Source organism: Gobius niger, assembly GCF_951799975.1.
Source record: "Gobius niger genome assembly, chromosome: 6".
Classification (NCBI taxonomy): Eukaryota; Metazoa; Chordata; class Actinopteri; order Gobiiformes; family Gobiidae; genus Gobius; species Gobius niger.
Window position 1 is genome coordinate 15,126,329 of NC_136857.1, and position 19,709 is coordinate 15,146,037.

General features: G+C 39.7%; 1 protein-coding gene across 1 annotated transcript; it reads right to left on the minus strand.

The window, feature by feature from the left end:
- Nucleotides 1-2,277: 2,277 nt before the first annotated feature.
- Nucleotides 2,278-6,155, minus strand: mmp9 (matrix metallopeptidase 9). The gene is made up of 13 exons (XM_079559089.1): nucleotides 5,828-6,155; nucleotides 5,429-5,667; nucleotides 5,159-5,307; nucleotides 4,952-5,080; nucleotides 4,696-4,869; nucleotides 4,442-4,615; nucleotides 4,180-4,353; nucleotides 3,928-4,083; nucleotides 3,631-3,847; nucleotides 3,411-3,547; nucleotides 3,173-3,323; nucleotides 2,982-3,085; nucleotides 2,278-2,898 (listed from the first exon to the last, which is right to left on the minus strand). Exons 1-13 carry the CDS (start codon nucleotides 5,963-5,965, stop codon nucleotides 2,768-2,770), a joined length of 2,073 nt encoding a protein of 690 aa, XP_079415215.1. The 5' UTR covers nucleotides 5,966-6,155; the 3' UTR covers nucleotides 2,278-2,767.
- Nucleotides 6,156-19,709: the final 13,554 nt, after the last annotated feature.

A 19,709-nucleotide genomic window follows, 5' to 3' on the forward strand; every position in this document is an offset into this window, starting at 1 on the left:
AAAATGGGATGACCCAAAGGATGAAGTTAAAATGTGTTTATGTAGTGGCAAAAACTCCTGTTGTGGGTGCTTTGACACACAAAAATGTCTTTGTAAGCTATACATTTTTTTAAAGAACAATATTTTTTAAAACTTCCTTTTTTATAACAAAGGTTTAGCTCTCCTCTTTTCATACATACAAAAATAGTATAACTTTTTAAATATTGTAACACCCATTTTGCGCCTTTTATATGATCAATGGAACAAGCGGCACCTTGAAGCCCATCTGCTACACTGCACACGTCATATGTGTTATGAAATACTCCCCCCCCCCCCATTTATTACACCAGCACTTGTCCTTTCTTACCCCTAAATGGTCTTTTTTTTTTGACATGTTGGAATTCTCCAGTCGTCTCCATACCCCCATACAGTCATCAAGTCTGAAAGTCTTTGCCTCTCCAAAAGTTCCTTTTTTTGTACAAATACAGTTGAAAAAGCTCAGATCCACTCTGATGCATAAAGTCACAAAATAGGTAGATTGAGTAACAATTAAGTATGCAGTTGTTTACTGTTTACTAACATGCATTTTCTTCCTCTTGCCATACAAGGCAAAAATTACAGAAAATATGCAGAAGTTTTATACAGTTTTATAGAAGCGGTTTGAAAAATAGTTTACAATTATTATAATGTCAATCTTTGGAGTCAAGGGGCCCACAATGGCAATACATTTTTAGTGACTTTGCGACAGAAAGTTGGCAAGAATTCAAATATTTAAAAAGTTATATTATTTTTATGACAAGAGGAGAGGTAGACCTTTAAAAAATAAAATAAAACATTCCTTCATTTTTTTTTTATGGCTTACAAGCACTTTTATTTTGTGTCGAAGCACCCACAACTGGAGTTTTATTTATTTATTTATTTTTTACAAAAATTGCCACTACATAAACAAATTTTAACTCAGAAACAAATTATTCGGGTCATATTTCACAGACATCTGGCCACACCAGCCAGATTTCATTTTTTGCAGACTTTGGGTCTGAACTTTGGCAATGAAAGGGTCAAACAAATTTAAAAGTAATATTATTTTTTATATGTATGTATAGAGGAGTGTCAGACCTTAAAAAATAAAGAAAGTTTATAAAAATGTCAATCCTTCATCTTTTTATAGCTTTCTAAACCTTCAAGCATGTTTTTGTGTCAAAGCACCCACAACGGGAGTTTTTCAAATGGGTGTTTACAATGGGATAAAAGTCCAAATGACATCAACTTATTTTAGATCACCAAAAGATACACCCCCTGAGAAAATGTCACTCAATTGGCATAAAAAATGTGTTGCAAAAAATAAAACTCCAAAAGCACAAAAATATGCGTTGGTGTGATTAGAGGGTTTGCTGTCATTTACAATAAGCTGACCAGAAAGGGAGCATAAAAAAAAAAGCATAAAAAAAAGTAATTATTAACGTTATAGGGTTTTTATTCATCAATGTTGATGTTCATTAATTGAACACACTGAACTTGTCACTGTTCTTTTACATTTTTGCCTTGCATTATAGCCTAAGTATGAGAATATTCTGAATAAAATATGAATAGGCTATTTAGAGCTTATTGTGCTCCTGAATTAGAGGGAGTTTAGTTAAACAAGTTGGCATTATTTGTGCTTTGAGGCTGTGACATGTGCAGCGGCTCCTCAAACTCTGATATCTGTTGTGGCCGAGAATTGGTTGGTCTGCTTTTTCTTGCTAATATTAATATTATTATTAATATATAATTCAGTATAATTCAGTTGAATGCTTGGGATTATTGCGTTCATAACGATGCAGTATTTCACACTGTTGGATCAATGGCTGTGTTAATTCAGCTGTTTCTGCCGTAGCCTTATGTTCGTGAAAAAGATTGTTACATGGTGAAAACTGACTGAAAGTGCATGATGTGTAGCGTGCTCTTATAGACTCCTTACTGTTCCCACAGCCTTTTATTTCTTGACATGATGCTGTGAATGATTATGGATTCAGCCTCTGCCTGTCCATCTAGATAAGTCTCTGTAACACCCTCCATGGCTTTTGGCAACAGCCTGGTCTGATCATAAAGTTAAATAGTCGTAGGCTATTTGAACAAAAGCTCAGGATGCAGAGCGGCTCGATCTGTCAGTTTACATTCAACTGTCCCACTCACATGTGAGAGAGTCTGAGAGGGAGAGGGGGAGGGACAAGGGGAGGAAAAGGTAGTGTAAATCTTGGTAATCTTGTGTTTTATAAAAGGAGTGCTGGACAACTGTACTCATTATAAAACTTTTATTGCAGTGAAATGTTTCATTTCATAGAAAAAAATGTTTCATAAATACATTGAAAGGAGACACACACATTGCCATCCAGTGCAAATAACAGGCATCTGCCAGAAATATACATACAAAACACAAGCTGCAGAACTCAATAATATTAATAATTTCCTGTTATAAATATTATAAATCTTTCAATACTGTTTAGTCTGAACCTGTCAGACAAGTAAGTCCAGTTAGACCAGCATTTACTTTATATAAATAAGGGTTTGGAATTGTACTTTAATGCAGCCATATCCATTGGCTTCACAGATGATCAGATAGTGGGAACAGGAATTTGTTCACCTGAAAACGTGTTTCTTCTCAGTTTCAGTTCTAGTTTTAAACACTTTGTCTGTTCACATCTAAGAGTAAACACAAACACACACATAGAAGTGCTTTACATTAACGGCCGTACATTCTCACAGTCTCCTACTTATTGCAGAGAGCTACACAGTGTAGACAATTGGTCTGTTAAGCCCCCCAATATTGTCTTGAAGGATCTGGGCACTGGAGCAGGTCATACTTCACGTAGCCTACACGGTCCACCTGTCTACGGGAGTTCATGCGCCAGTAGAAGGTCTGGCGGCAGAAGTAGAAGTGACCTAAGAGGGAAAAAAATGAATTTGTTTTCCGTGGACATGTACATTACATGATATTCATGATTGGCCAAAGAGAAGCAATTTACCTTTGTACAAGAAAACATCATGTGCGTCATTGGGAACACCACCAAAAACTGAATCAGTGTAACGTGGGTAGCCTTTGTCGATCTTCTGGGCCTTAACGTCAAGCCTGGAGCACACAGCAAAATAACATTTCATGCAGCAACACATTTTAATTGCCATTGGGATATTTTACAACATTATAACAACTCCTTACCTCCAGAAGTTTTCTCCACTGAACAGCAGAACTTTCCCTTTGCCCCTCTGCAGTGCACCTTCAACCTTTTGGATGCTGTTGGGAAGGCCGAGTTTCTCCAGGCTCCGTGGGCCATGACCTTCCTTTCCAGTGTACACCCAGAACTGCTGACCTACACGCAAAAGGGTTTATATCTTTAGATCCATTATGTAGCGAGCCTTGAGGTATACCAGATTTGTTTTCCTTTTAATCATTGTACCTGAGAAAAAGTAAACTTTCTTGGTTGTAATGTCTTCAAAGGCCGAGTCAATAACAGCTGGCAGTTTCGACCATCTTTCAGAGATACGAAACGGTCCCATGAGCTTTCCTTGTTTACTGGACATTTTCCAATAATGTCTGTAAATAAATAAAAAACACACGTATCACAAATCTGCAATGCTGTGTTTAACGTAAGAAGAAGTTGGAATAAGTTTTCTCACCCATCGTTAAAGAAATGCAAGTCTCCCTCGATCACAGTGATGGTGTTGAACTTGGTGAGCTTGCAGGCGTCCAGCGTAGGATCCACGGTGGAAGCGGTAGTGGTGGGCTCTGTGGGCTCCTCTGTGCCCTCCGTCTCGTCAGTCCCATCTGTATCTGGGTAGTCTGTGGTGGTGGGTGTCGGCTGAGGAGTAGTGGGCTCTGGGCCTGTTCTACCGCCTGGTCAGGAAACAACACAATTAAGTTTACATTACAGTGTTTAATTAATTGTATTTTGATATAGGTGTTCTTGAGTATACCATAGAGGTACTGTATGCCTTCGATATCATCTTCGTGCAGTGAAAGGTCCTCCACGTAGCTGTACATGGGGTACATGAGTGCCTCCCTGATGTTGGAGTGATCCAGACCTAGAGCGTGCCCAAACTCATGGGCTGCCACTAGGAACAAACTGTAACCTGCAAAAAAGAAAAATCCCACAATCAATATTTCATCCTAAAAGTGAAGGACAAATGACTTCTAAACAAGGTATGACATGTGTTTTTAAACTGTACCCTGATCTGGACAGAAGCCCCACTTCTGGTCTTGGTCATAGCTGTTTGTGGTAGCGCACCACAGTTTACCATCAGAACGGCCTTCACTTGTGCAGGAGTCATATTCTTTTCCCAAAAATACAAACGGGAAGTGGCATGGCTCTCCCTCAGCATTTCCGCCGATTACAGCAGTGTCTGCCAAAACAAAGACATCAACATAAAGCAATTTAGCAACTGTGACAGCCCCCAACTGTGTGTACATGTTGTGGTTTCTGGCACTCACCGCGATTGGGACAGAACCCGTATTTCTTGTCCTTGTCAAAGTTGTCAGTGGTTGCACACCAGCGGTAGCCATCACTGCGCCCCTCTGTGGTACAACTGTTGTACTCTTCTCCCAAAAAGACAAATGGAAAGACACACTCTTTCCCATCTGAATTCCCTCCAGTTGTATACAACACTGTCAGGAAAAAGAAAGTTCAGATTGTTTGAAAATGGCTTACGTATCATCCATAAGACCTCTGATCGACAAACACTTACATTCACTGGGACAGAAACCATATTTTTTGTCCTTGTCGTAGTCAGCTGTGGTGCCACACCAGGGCAGATTATCTGTGCGACCGTCAGTGGTACAAGTACTGTATGGTTTTCCTTCAAATACGAAGGGAAAATGGCACAAGGCACCATTGGCATTTCCATAACTTGTCTTCACCACTAGAATGGAAAAATTTGTAAATACGGTTATTTTAGATAACATAGATGGATACACCTATTTGTGTATGTTTTGTTCTCTTGCCTGTTCCTTTGCCCAGAGTCCAGAGCTCATCATCATCAAAGTGTGCATCTCCTTGCACGCCTTCACCTGGAGGATAAGCATGAGCCAGCAGGCCGTCCTTTCCATCAAAGGGATATGGGTCTCCATGGTCTGTGCAAAAATAGCCTCACAGTTACAATTATCCCCAAGAGTAATGAAAAACAAAATAGTCTCATCACCAATACATACCTTTTTTCCCAAATGAGATCATAATATCTGCTGTCCCATCAAAGAGCCGAGTGAAGGTCAAAGGGGTCACAGCACTCCACACCTTAAAGGCTCGAGCAAACGCATCATCGATCAGAGGGCTCGCCATATCCGGGGAATAGTTCAGGATTCTACGGGTTAACAAAATCATTTACCTCATGCCTGAATAATACTGTTGTTGTTCAAGATGCAGTGGATAATGATTTTCAAATATTGAAAGCTGTCAAATTATGTGCATGCTATATTGCTGACCTGTAAGTGATGTCGTGATGGTCCCATTTCAGGTCTCCGTCGAAGGTCTTGTAGTTGGCAACATCAGGAACTCCACAACGGGGTCTCTTCATGCTGTCCATTGTGGCTTTATCCAGCTCTCCTGTCTCTTCCAAACCCATCTGCCTCTGCATCCTCTTCAGAGCTTTTGCTGTAGACACTATCGACTGGAAACCACTGCGCTGCAATGACTCCATGTAGCCAAACCGGTTCAGGTAATTCTGAGGAATTTAGTTAACGGGCGTTAATGTAGATTTAATTTGGGGCAAATTAAATCTATTTTCTGCCATTCTAATGCAGCTTTGCCTGTTGACACTTGAAGTATCGTCTATCTATGCAAACTACTTTTGACTAACTCCCCATATCCTATGTCCTACTTACCTCTGCCAGCTCCATATCCGTCATGTTTTTGACGATGTCTCCAGGGAACTTCACAAAGACAGACTTGAGAGGAATTGTCCATCCATTCTGCAGACACGCTCCCAAAACTACACACACAACTAAAGCAGAGCACCTCATGGTGAGAGGTAAGGTTCACCGCTGAATGTTCAATATCAATGTCTTCTGAGTTTAACAGTTGTCTTGACTTGATGCTCTGCTTGTGAATGGGGTTGTGGTCCTTGTATTTATGCTACACAACATCTTAGTCACTTTACACCCTCCTCCCACAAACCTCAGTCCTCCCACTGCATCTCAAACACTTCAAGAAGTGAGGGAATTTCCAAAGTATCCACATAATGCTAAACCAGGTAGTGAGCGTCACAACTGATTTAGCATAAATTTCATTGGACAGGAAGCTGTACACATTTGAACACAAGGTGTTTTGACCAAACATGGCAGAGTATTGCTGCTTCTGCAGAACCTTAGTCAACATTTATTTGGAAATGGTTGGACACAAAAAACATGACGAAACATTCTGCTTCTTGTGAAATTAGTAGGATTTATATTAATTTCACCAATTAAATCAAATTCCTTTGATAGATAGTGGCCATTAATGGTCTAAGTGTGTCTTATGATATGTCTGTTATGTCTACGACTTCATTACTGCTTACTTGCAGTTGTTCATCAGCCTAATTGCAGGTAACAATTATTTGCAAACGAATCTAAATTCTCAGATCTCAAAGACTGCAAATATTTAGACAGCACATTATCTTCTGAACATGTTGTCTCCGTGTGGTTTTATTATGTATAACACCTGTATCAAACCTGCACCCCTCCATATTTTAGTCTGCTCTCAAATATTCATAATTTTCAGTGATGTTTACACTGTTCTCTGAGATCTAAATCTTTATTTTAAGACATACATTGAATCTCAATAGCTGTACTTGTAGATATTTTACCAAAATTGTGGAGCAAACAGAAAATAATAGAAATGCAGAATGTATTAGTAAAAAATGTCAGGCTTCAGCTGCCTGATTTGGCAATCCAGAGCCCTAACACGGTGGAAGTGGCTGCGTGTGTTGATGTTTTGAGGCGAGCTCCAGCCTCTCTGTGGGCTGTGACGCTGAAGCCAACACACCCTGAGTCACTCTGACATGAAGCTGCACAACGGGGACTTTTCAATGAGCACACTGCTGATCTTTCTATTTCAATCTCAAACATGCTCAAACACGGGTTTATAGCTTTTGAACAGAAATACATTCAGCAGCAATCAACTTCATTAAAACCTAGCTTTGGCTTCTTTCTTGCATATACAACTAGAAACCAAAATCTTATTGACGAAAGGTGTCAGTTCTCAGTTGTTTTCTTTCTATAGTCCCTTCCAGGAATGTCCAATCAACCTGCATTGGTTTTTATGCCAGACTCACCTTGTGATACAGCCATGTTTAATCTGGAGTTGAGATCTGAATAAATGTTATCACAACTGTTAACTGAATTTCTGCATTTGTTACGACAGTTAATGCTTAATATGTACATACAGTATGTTAAATTGAGTTTAGATCTGTTGACATTTGTGCAGAGGAAATCAATAACAGTGATTTATCTCTTTTGTTTTGTTTTATCTCTTATCTTTTGTTTTGTGCATTCGTGGATTGACATTTGGATTGTTAGTCATTGTACATTTTGTCACTATAATGCACTATTTACAGCGACCACTTACAAAATTAAAACAACAGATAAAGGAAGTGATTCAAAGCTTAATTTGACATAAAATGTATTCTTGTCAGTTGCAGAATAATTTATCACTCTTGAGTGTTTTTCCACGGAGCTCAAATGACGTTTATACGCACTAGATTAATGTCCTAATAAAGCCTGTTGTGAAGTAATGGTCTGCGGTGTTGTTGAAAATGGTGTACTTCCTTAAATTTGTGTGGCTTCCCTATGTGGTCTGATTCTTCACTGTATGGGACTAAAGCGTCACTGATTGCAATTGTTGACTAATTTGAGATGATGTCATTATTGGATTATGTACAGCCTGACCACAAAAGTTGTTTTACAGCCCGTGTGAAAATGATGTTGACATATCACTAACTCCTCTAACTTTGTAGCAGACACTGAGACGTTGATACTATGTCTCATTCCAACTATTTTTTAGGTTATAGTATAATTGATCTTAAACAGCGTTATTCATGTCTTTTACCAAGCAACCAACTTTAGCAGCAGCCTCCAGAGAAGCTCCAGCCCACCTCTATAATATGGCCATATTTTTAGATTGACAGACAATATTTGACACCACTCTTTCCATCTTCAAGCACTCACACAAGCTCCTTTTCCTTTCCCTGCCCTTTTACGCTTATTCAGACACAATCCTAATGTTATGTATGTTTATTTTTGGCTGCTCTGAGGATCCCGAGGCACCCTTTGAAAACATCTGCCTCTGATTTTATATGGCGTCAGCGCCTTAATGAATACGACTCCATGCATTTTAACAAATGCCACATTTCATTTGCCCTCAGTGCCTCACTCCCAGAAAGACGTCTGGCACTAAAGTGGCATTCCTCCCAGAATCATATGTGCTTTCTTGACAATCCTCACTTTGCTAATAAACTGGTCCACTCCAGCTCTCTCTCCATGGACTCTGATCTCTGCCCCTCCCTCTATTGTTTATGTTGTGTGCATACTGTATTTGTGGATGTTTGATTTTGCTCTACTTTTTCACTAATGGTTTCTATCATAATTTCAATTCTTTGTGTCCAAATTAAAATAAAATCTATTTTTTGGTCTCTTAAGCACTGTAACTCGCCGCTCCCCTAGAAGAGACATACTTGATGTTTCAGTTGATAAAACTTTAATCAACATCATTTGCTGACACAGCATAACCAAGTCTAACTGTCCTTTTTTGGACTTGGCCTTTGAAGTATAATCAAATGAGTCAGCACACAAGCGGCTCACCATGCTTTTATTTGATCCAGCAAAGATACTGGCATGTTTTTACTTAGTGACTCATGCAGTAGTAGTAATAATAGTAGTAGTAGTAGTAGCAGTAGTTGTAGTGTTTCTCTATTATTTTCCTCCGCCCTGTTGGCACATTTCCATGGTAGTGCTGTGAGGTAAATGCCTGTGTAGAAACCACACGGTTGGATAAGATCAAAGTTAGGCAACAACCACTGCCCAAGTTTCGCTGATCTTCATGGATTATTACCCCATAAACATATCTAAAAGCTGTCATCTTTAACCTTTTTGTTTTCCCTCAGGCGTGCGTGAAGAAGAAATACTGCTGTACAGTGATGCAGGGTTTGCGATAAAAAAGTTTTCCTCAAGACTTCCCACTAAACTCCTGGCCTTGTTTTCTTGGCCTACATTTCTTTGTTTGTTTGGCAACCTCGGATCCACTTTTGCAACGTTGTGCTGCTGCTGCTGCGCATTGTGACATGGCCTGTTTAGATTTAAAGTGTCTCGTTAAAGAAAAACTGTTTTGGTCTCATGGTATGCTGAGAGCAGCCACTTATAAATGCAAAAATCACTTCCTGTGTCTGCCACAGTTGATGTGGTTCTCGAGCCAAACCTGCTTCCTCAGCTGCGTAGTTTTACAGTGACTGGTTTGTTGACTTTGTGGTGGGACACAGAGACTGGATAGTAAGGGATTGTAACTGAGTTAGATGTGGATTAAATGACAGCAGGCAGGTACTTTACTCATGCCCTGCAGTCATGAAGGGGACTTTTGGACCCATGTGGTTAGCAATCCTCGGTCCGTGGACTGACCGGTGGTGGATGAAACTCTTCTGGTCTTTTCTGTCTTTGACTGTTTTGATCATGGATTGTAGCCCTGATATTACAGTTTTATGCATGATCTACTTTTGTGATAAGCCTGCCATTCTTTTAGTCTTTTTCTATTTTTTTGTGCCGTCTGTGCTACTTTCGTCCAGTGGAGTCCTGTTTTGACACTGGTTTACTCCAGATTTAGACCTGAGTTACTCCAGCAAAGTTCCCTGATTTACAACAATTTTAACAAAATTTGAAGTTTAATCCAATGATAGACCCGTTTTAATTATTTTTTTGGTCTGGTTTGGTTATTTACACGAGTTCATGCATTCATTTTTAAATTGGGGGCTTTTGCCTGTTATAAGAACTTTTTTTCAGTTCTAACGGAGTGTATAAAACAATTAAAAACAACCAAATTCAGATGACTATTATAAACCCTTGAAATGATGACACGTGTCTTGATCATGGTCATACCGCCTTTGCGATGCCCAATCCCGTCAGACCTTGGAAGCTAAGCAGGGAAGGGACTGGTTGATACTTGGATGGGAGACCGTTTAGTAACACCAGGAAGCCTAGCAAATGTAGTGTGTGAGTGAATGGTTGGTGATGGTCGGAGGGGCCGATGGCGCAGACTGGTTGCCTCGCTTCCGTCAGTCTACCCCAGGGCAGCTGTGGCTACAATAGTAGCTTACCACCACCGGGTATGGAGTGAATGAATAATGCAATGTAAAGCGTCTTTGAGTGTCCAGAAAAGCGCTATATAAAAACGATGCATTATTATTATTATTATTATTATTATTAATGAGGCCTTTAATTTGTTCTTGTTCTGCCTCTTATTCATAATCTCAGTTATAATCAATTGATTGGATTCATTGTACATAACTGTTACTTAAAGGCACACTGTGTAACATTCTGGATTCTACTGTTGCCAAAACAAGTAAAGTTATGGTCAGTTCTGAGGAGCTGAGCCGCTCACAGCAAACACACAGGCTTGTTTGTTCATCTTTCCATGATAAAAAAAATCTGTAATAAAATAAATACTCGCATTTCCTTCTATTCTTTGGGTGAAATGTTACGCGGTGTTGCTTTAAGGCCTGGGCGCCCCGTCATAGAGTTAACGCTCTTACACTTGGTGTTTTGCATCTGTTTTACATTATTCAGTTTGACCATAAACAATGCGACCAAAATAGATGTGTTTGAGCAATAACTCCCTCATAACATTTTAATTTGTCGACAGATATGCAAACATGTGGGCGAGGCCGTTGGCATACAGACAAAACAAACACACAAACCAAACTATTCAGAATCTTTGGCCCTACAAATGTTACTGTCACCCATATGGAGCAATGTCTATTAGTCATAAGCCGGCATGATAAATGTCCCATAATGCAAAGGGCAGTCATCTGAATGGGAGACGGATTCGCTACTTCTGCTTGACTGTTAGAGCGAGACTGTTACTCACATCTGGAAAGAAATCAGGCTAAATGTGTTCGACAGTAAAATATGTGCCACAGAATAACAAACCGTAAACAGCTTGGCACAAGAGACATCATGAAATACACGCTGTAATTCGTGAATTTAATGTGTTGGGGTATTCTTGGGGGGGATGCTTGCTTGCTGCTGTAATGATGCCTAAGTGACACAGACGCAGAGACTGTTGGTAAAATGTTGAATTAATTTAAACATCACAATAAGATCCAACCATTTTATTTACATTTAGTGTCCTTTCAGTTTGCAAAGTTATTAATGAGTAGTGTCTCTGTCATTGCAACCATTTTTCAAACAACCACATATTTCCTTTTCTTTGGCATTTTTAGAGCAAAGTGTAAAAGTTAAAAACATAAGAAGCTGAACAGTGAGAATACATTTGTCACATCATAGGCCAAGTTCATCTGTACTTTTTGTGTGATAATCTTTGTTTGGCAGCAGGCTGAATACACCGATCCTGTGGAGGGGTTTAAAGTGTATTTGACATATATAACACACAATATTTTTTGCTTGAACATAGTTAACACAATTATATTTAAAATTTTGCTTAAGATTCTACCCAGCTTTCTTTAGTTTGGCCATTTTTGTGATGTTTATAGTTTCACCTCCGCATCTCTGCCCATATATGGTCATGTTTGAAAAAAGTTAAGGGGGAAAACAAATTGGAAAAAAATCTAAACTTTCTCTAATTATTGAAAAAATACTTTAACAAAGGCCGAATTATGAATGTAGTTTTATACTAAATACAGATATTGAAAGGAGTAAAGTGGTTCAACACCCCATAATTACATCAATAAGGGAAAAAGAGATGCTAACATGATACTAATGCTAACGCTAGCTACAACTGTTGTTTTTTCGCTTCTACTGAACAATCTGCTGAGAAAAAACATCCATATGGACCCGATTTAGACTTTACTTTATTTGTATGTGATAAATAGCATTATATCTCGCTAGAAAATAGCTAAAAAAGAGTGAAGAATGGTGTTTCCCAAAAGATTGTATTTTCCCCCTCGGCGAGGCCACGTCCCCTCCTATGGCGCGATGCCGTCTGTATCTATTGGACACCGACAGGAAGTGACATAGAAGAAGGTAATCAATTTTAAACTGTTGCGTGCCAACCATGTTAAGTCACTGGGATATCAGTGAGTCTAACTGCTATGTACCTTTATCTGTCACTTTCTGTCAGCAGCTGAAAAATTCAAATAAAAATGACTTTTCTGCCCAACATTTCTTCCTTAAAATTGCTGCTTCACTGAAATAAAATGATAATTATGGAACTGATACCTGTCATATGCACTTTAACATGCACCTATAGCTGAAGGTGAAGGATAACCCTATACTGTGTCTGTTTTGGATTGTTGGGAAACCTGCCCAGACACAGAGAGATATTGCCGGATATCCTAATGTAAGGTACTCTACAGGTTTGGCACATTTTGGAAGCCGGGCCTGACAGGATATGACTAAAGGGACTATGCATCCTCTGTATATTGCAATGCCCTTCAGTGTGTGCTTTATGATGCTGCTGTTTTTTTTTTATGTTGTACTTTAACTGATATAGCAAAATATTGTACAATCGAATCTGACCTTAAGTTGATAAACATGAAACCAAGAGGCGGTCTGAATCCAGAAAGAGCACGGTCACGCTGTGGTTGGTCTTTGACGTCAAAATCCAAACCCACAAGTGCACTCCAGAGACATGTCATCGGACTCAATAATACATTTGTCAATCGTACGAGAGATTTTTTCTTTTTTTTTGGATTATGTAACATGGGTGAGAAGAAGCAGGCGCGGAGCTGGAGGGCATGAGACGTGGGCTGGCTCAGCTCCGTGTTGACTTTATGGACTGCCATCCCTCACCAGCACTGTTAAAAGCTAATTACCAACACCCTGCAGCAGTGGTCTCTTTAGGCGTGCCCTCCAAGTCTCCGCCACAAGGCCTGATGGGAAATTTGACTCGACCAAATATTGTTATTGCCTTTTAACTGCGCAGAGAGCAACGCCTTCAGGGGTTTGCAAAGTTATTTTTAAATCAGACACAAAAAACACAACATTACTGTACGCCGAGGCACAAGGCAAGTTCAAAGTTGGCATTGCAACTTACTCAAAATACTGGAAGATCATGTGCACAGACGTCCGTTCAAAAACATAGACAGAGAAGTGGGATTTTCCCTGTGTGATAAGGAGCAGCAGCTGATAGCAGGAGGAAGTGACTCAGCCTCCGCGCTGGAGACATGTAGAGACCAGCACTTATTTACCTTTGATGTGTCTATACACTGTGGTTTGGGCTCATCATAAATGAGGTTCACCAGAGGTCAGCTTACAGTAACATCAACTCTAACATGATTTGTCCTGTGCTGGTGGGAAAATCTTTGGTCATTAAAAACGCAAAACACACTGTCATTTTCCTGTTCCGGATCATAGTCACTACGTAGTCATCACTTCTGATTTGTATCTTCTGAGGATAATTTAGCCACTAAAAAACAACTCTCAAGAATGACTACAATGAACAAACAATTGATTAAATAAAGCACACATAGATACTGTTTAGAACTTTCTGTCTTTCTGTCAATGTCAGCTGGAGGGCAGGGACAGACAATAGTTCATGAATGAATAATGTAGTGAAAACATATTTCACCTTGGTTTTTTTCATGTGGAGACCAGAAACAGAGTCAAAACATCAGCATTTTGATGCAAATTCAAACTGTATCCATTCCTCCAAAACAAACAAGAGGTTGCTTTAATCCTGTCGTTATTTTTTGTTGTTGTGTTCATTTATTTAATTCTGTATTAGAAATAGGCACAGGATGTGACTTAAATGGGCCTTGACCTTGACATAAGGGCCCTAAGCGGGTCCCTGTTCTGTCCTTGGAATATGAAATTCCCCCTCTACATCTCTAGTGTCTTATACATGTCTAAATAAAAACTCCAAACTTTCTAAATTACATTTGCCTCTTCGCTGGTGTAAAACTGTGATAATTTATTTACCAAAGCTCAGCCAATCATTCATATTAATAATGTAAACCATATGCACATAAGGCATAGGGCCCTAAGTGCATACGGTTTATATAAGGGTGACTTTAGGCCAGGGGTGTCTAAACTTTTTCGGAGGGCCGCATATTGAAGTGTACATGGGGTGAAAGGCCGGTCAGTAGCGTGAAACCTTCAACTACGTGTGTTTAGCAGAGGTTTAATTGTGCCCCACACCTTTATTAATGCCTAAAACTTTAATGTCAGCTTTGTCTCACAATAAAATGTAACTTGTTATGATTGTGTAGAAAAGGACCATCTTAAGTGAAGTGTGCTGATTCAGCAAGAAGGCCAAGGGCCACCAAAAATGGCTCATTAATCCCTGTAATACAGGTTTTGTTTCACTGAAAAAGACTCTTTGATACAATTATGAATAGATGATGTTATGTCAATACATGCAGTTCTATTAGCTGAGAATCAAAACCTGTTAGACATTTGCACACTACACATACCCTGTTTAGATTGCATTCAATATTATTCTGTTTCCTAATGTTAAAATAAACATAATTGTTTTAAAAAACACACACACTCACACACCCATTATAATCTCGTTTTTGTTACTGGCTGCATTGTCATTAAGACTGCAGAACACAATAGAGGCCACCCTTTGAATTGCATTTGATCCCAGCTTTTGACCCATTTCTCAGAAGGCCACAATTATCTTGCCTAAAATAGCCAAGCAGTTGTTTTTCTGCACCATCAAAGGCCCCTCTGAAGTTATAAAGCAAGACTGACCTTGCTGGTTCTTTCCTGTTTTAGGCATCATCCGCAGAAAGTACACCTGTCGGCCAGCAGGGGGCACCCGGCACTGTTAGTTGCAGTGTGTGAAGCAAAGCGCTGAGGTGGAGGGAATTACTGTCAGGGGAAAGAGAGCATTATCAAGCCCCAGCAGCTACAATGTATGCCGAAAATCTCCCACATTCCTCAGGAAGCAAATAATGCGACTAGCACAACACAAAACCATCTGCCTCATAATGGCTTTCTTCTTTGGCATGAAATTCAAGGAAGATTTTTTTTTATAGCCTTTTCTTGTTGGGTTGCAGGTTCACATAAAAGTCACTGTACTCTGCGTCTGACAAGCGTGCGTCAGTGTTTACGTCCCCGGGCAGTAATCTGATAATAAAAGCAGATAAAATATTGATGTTGGTCTAAGTTTGTTTTATTTGTGGTGCTTTACTGAGTGTTCAAGGGTCGGTTATTTTACAAAGCCTCACTGAGAAACAAATAGCAGAGAATTTAAGATAATTGATCTCAAGGTCCTTTAGGTGCAATTCCCAGTAACTGCTCTGAAAACATGTGCAGGGTTTATAGTTCTTTTTACTGCATGTGCATAATTCTAACCTGTACTACGTCTTGTAGATAAATGCATGTTTCACAACTTTTAATCACTTAAAGAAAACGATTTCGATTAAAAAAACATGATCCATTCAACTCTGTTCAACCGATACAGACAAACAAGACTTATTGAAAGGTGTCATGTTACAACAAAATAAACACGGCAGTGAGAAACCAGTGGAGATGGTGTTTTTGTGTTATGGAGTAGAGCGGACTTCTTGGTTGATCAGTGCTTCATGTGATCTGTGAATCAGAGCGTTGAGGCCTAATTACTTAAAAAACATCTCCAGAAAGGTTTTTGTGTAATGAACATCATAACTTGGTTGTTATTGTGAGCGGTAAGGAGCCTGCTGTTCCGTGTGTGCCCGTGATAGTGTTTTTCTTCTTGCATGGTTGCACTAAACTGCCAATCCAGAGTCATGTAAGAGCTGTTACCTAAGACACTTCTTTATGGTACAGTGTACAGCGCACTGACAGAGAGCTTGTAGTTCACCGCACTGGAGGCACTAACCTGGTTGCTTATTCATGACCTCTGATCAGAGCTCAGGTGGATCAAATTGCTCTTCCATAAGAGCCTTCTGTGTGACAGAAATATCATAGCGTGCATTTCCTCTTGAGCATGCTTCATATGCTTCAGTGTCTCTTCAACAGCCTGTGAGGGCCAGACTGAGCGGAGCTGCTGCCAATGAGAGCAGGACATTGAATAGAAACGAGGTTGAAGCACAGGTGCATTTAAAACGGGGGAGGTCAGGCTTCTACAGAAACATATCCAGCTGGTTATCAAAACAACATATTCTAATTAGTAGTTGGCAATGTATCATCTTTGCAAAGTTACAGTATTGAAATGATTATTGATGACAAGAAACAGGGGCGTCGGACTGGGGGGGTAAAGGATACTGTGTACCCAGGGCCCATAGCAGGGCCCCACCCTGCCCCCCTAAAAAGTGTATTGTACTTTCTAAGTTTCCTCATAATTGATACTATAAGAATTGAACACAACCGGGCTGAAATACAATGGTTGCTAGACAGAATTTTGCACAAACAATAATGATGGATGAATTTAAAAATGTGCCAAATGGTTCAGCCGGCTTCAAATATGGTGCAAGACTAAATGAGGCTGAAGCCCTTGAGCTTTTTTGTTCATGAGACAACATATAGTATAATATTTCTGCAAAATAGCATTTTAATGCCTACTTTAAAGTCACACATTTGGTATTCCCTGCACAAATATCCCATTTCCCTGGTGCAGTCGTCCTGTTTAATGTGGTCTGCTAATAATCATTATGCATGCAGAATATTCCACCACCAATTTAAATATCTATATCACTACCGGGATTGAAGGTAATTCAATTTCTGTAACTGAAGCCAATCCAGATGAAATTTCAAGTCAAACTTCGAGTACACAACAAACAAAAACAAAACAATGAACTAAGTATCCAGGACTAATCTAGATTTTAAGGTTGCTGTATATAATAAAGTTATAATAGAAAATAAATCAACTGCACTGTCAAACCACTGTGATGTGGTTAAAGAACAAGAAATATGAGGGGGGTCCAAAAAGATAGTTTGTACGTAGGGCCCAGAATTTGGTGCTACGCCCCTGACAAGAAATAAACCAAAATTAAAAAAATTAAAAAATGAAATATGATGAAAAATACTTGCTGCATATTCTTTGAAAAAGGATTATATTCCTGCACTTTTGTCATTAATGTCTCTTTTTGACCAATATACCTCTGAGACATTAACCTGCAGTGCACATTTTTTGCACACTTTATCAATTCTGATGGTTTGCAAAATAATTGTTAATGCATTTATTAGTTGTTGCTGGTATTGCCCACTTATGCACAATTCTAATATCAAACTACAAAATCGTGTGTAATGATTTGTGGTTACTAATTGTTTTAATATTCAATAGGTTTGTAACATACACCATATGTGCCACGTTGTGGGCGTTTTCATTATTTGTTATGGACAGTACGAGCTGCATTTGTCTGGCAGAAGCTATTTTCCCTGAGGATCTATTGTTAACACCATCTAGAGGCGCAAGGACAATGGGTGGCAGTGAGGAAAGGTCACCTCTGTTACAGCAGCAGCAAAAGTATTTTCTTTCCTCCTATTTCAACTCCTTATCTCACTCTGTGGCCACTTGATATTTAATCCAGCACCTCAGCATCTCTTCCCGGAAAATGCAAACGGTAATAATAGCTTATAGATCACCCCTGGGGTCAAACAGAAGCAATGTTTTATACTTACACAGTGAGATGTCTGGGCAGCATTATGTGATATGGGTCGATGTGTAGAAGTGACGGAGTGGTACAATTAAAGATGTTAAAGATTGTGAGAAAATGCAGGACGAATGTGCATCTGGCCCCTGGATTTAAGTCTTTACAAGAATTTTCTCCAAAAACCCCCAAAACAAAACTACTAGAAAAGCAAAGTTTTTTTTATACAGCAGTGATGACTCTCGGCGTTATCTGGAGAGCACTCACTGCATTATTGCACACAGGTAGTAATAAGGAATCCACTTCCTGAGCCGCTTTGAGAGCCTCGAGCACAACGGATACAGGCCTGGTGGAGCTATCACGGTTTGGTGAGCTTGTGGCCAGTAACAACTCACACAGTAATAGTGTTTTACCTATAGCTTTTTAGCACAAGCGTTCCCTCTTAAGTGCAGCTTCATTCAATATTAATATTGTATACCTTCTTGCGGCAATGTTCACAAATCTTTTAATATATTATAGGCTTCACAAGCTTACTCGTGGCCAAGGATAACTACGGAGAATTTATTCCAACAATCCTTGCTTGGAGCTCTGGGTGATGCTTTACTTGTGGTTTGGAACCAAAAAATGGATTAGAGAAGTTTAATGTTGTTTCAACCTTCAGTTTTAACACAAACGTGGGTTATGAAGTGGGTATTCATTTACATCAATAACTATGGATTCTTTATGCTGTTGTTTCCTCTGGATATACAGGGTGCAAATTAATCTGGGAGATTTTGGCATGTACTTATATCAAATAAATGTAAACAAAGACAAAAAAGATAAGGAAAAACATATGTGGGTGACATTTAAAACAATAGAGGCATTAAATCTTCTGAAGTGATTTGGGCTTGGGAACTGCACATTTACATGAGTTCAGAATCATATGCCCCCGGCGTGGTATTAATGTATGTTACTCTACAACCACTATGGCTTTACAAGACACAGGAGCAACATGGCATTCATAGTATCTTTTCCCAATAAAAAAAATCTAAATCTATTGTCCGGACCAGTGTTACTTGCAGTCAGACTAAGACGTTCAAACAGAAAAGTGCCAACCTCCATGTTCTTCTTATCAAGCCTTTTTAGTAAGACGTTTAGCTGCAATAAACTAATGTACGCCAAATTAGCATACACCTGACATCTGTTTTTTGCCCACTTGGGAATTCAGTCGTCAACCCCGAAGCCTCATTAGTTACCTTCCTGGCTGCAGCACAGGCAGTCCGTAATCTGTAAAGCTTTTCAACCTTTGTCCTCTCTCGGGAACAAAAAGGAAAGAAAATTCCCAAATACGGCAAGCTTATCGGAGCAGAGGAGGCTGTCAAAGAAAGATATTTAGCCAAGCTCCACAAACCAAATCCAGACACAAACAGAGAAAGGCGGTGCAGGCTGTTCAGTGTGGCTAGGAAAGCAGCGGCTGGAGACAATGGAGACAAGGGCAGCCACTGCACAAGAGCGATGGCCCAGTGGAGTTCAGACAGGAGTGGAGGCAAGACTATACACTGCATGCACTTTTATTACGCACGTGAGCTGAAAGGCTGTTGGATTGAAGTGTTCCCGGTGATGCCGATGTTTGTAATGAAAGGAAGTGTGGTCCACTCTCCAAATCAAGTGCGCAGAATTATTAGGCAGCTAGTTTCCCTCACACAAAATGGGAAGGGAAAAACATCCGAAAAGTCACAAATTGTTGAGAGCTGGTCAGAGAGAGAGAAAAGAAACTGGGACGGGTCATCAGAACCATCAGACGTTTTGATAGCAAGAGCCAACAGGGTTATAAGAAGTGAGTTGTCAGGAAAAGACGCTAAGTAACGACATCAGGAATCCATTATCTACCAGTCATTTTCAGGAGCTGTGACCGACATGAAGTGTCCAGATGTACAAGGTGTTCAGTGCTGCGAGACTGAGATTTCCAATATGATCAAAGTGTAAACTAACACAACCACTATTGATCAAGACACATAAGCTGACATGTTTAGACTGGGTGATAGAGACCTATCTTTCAAAGGTTTTGT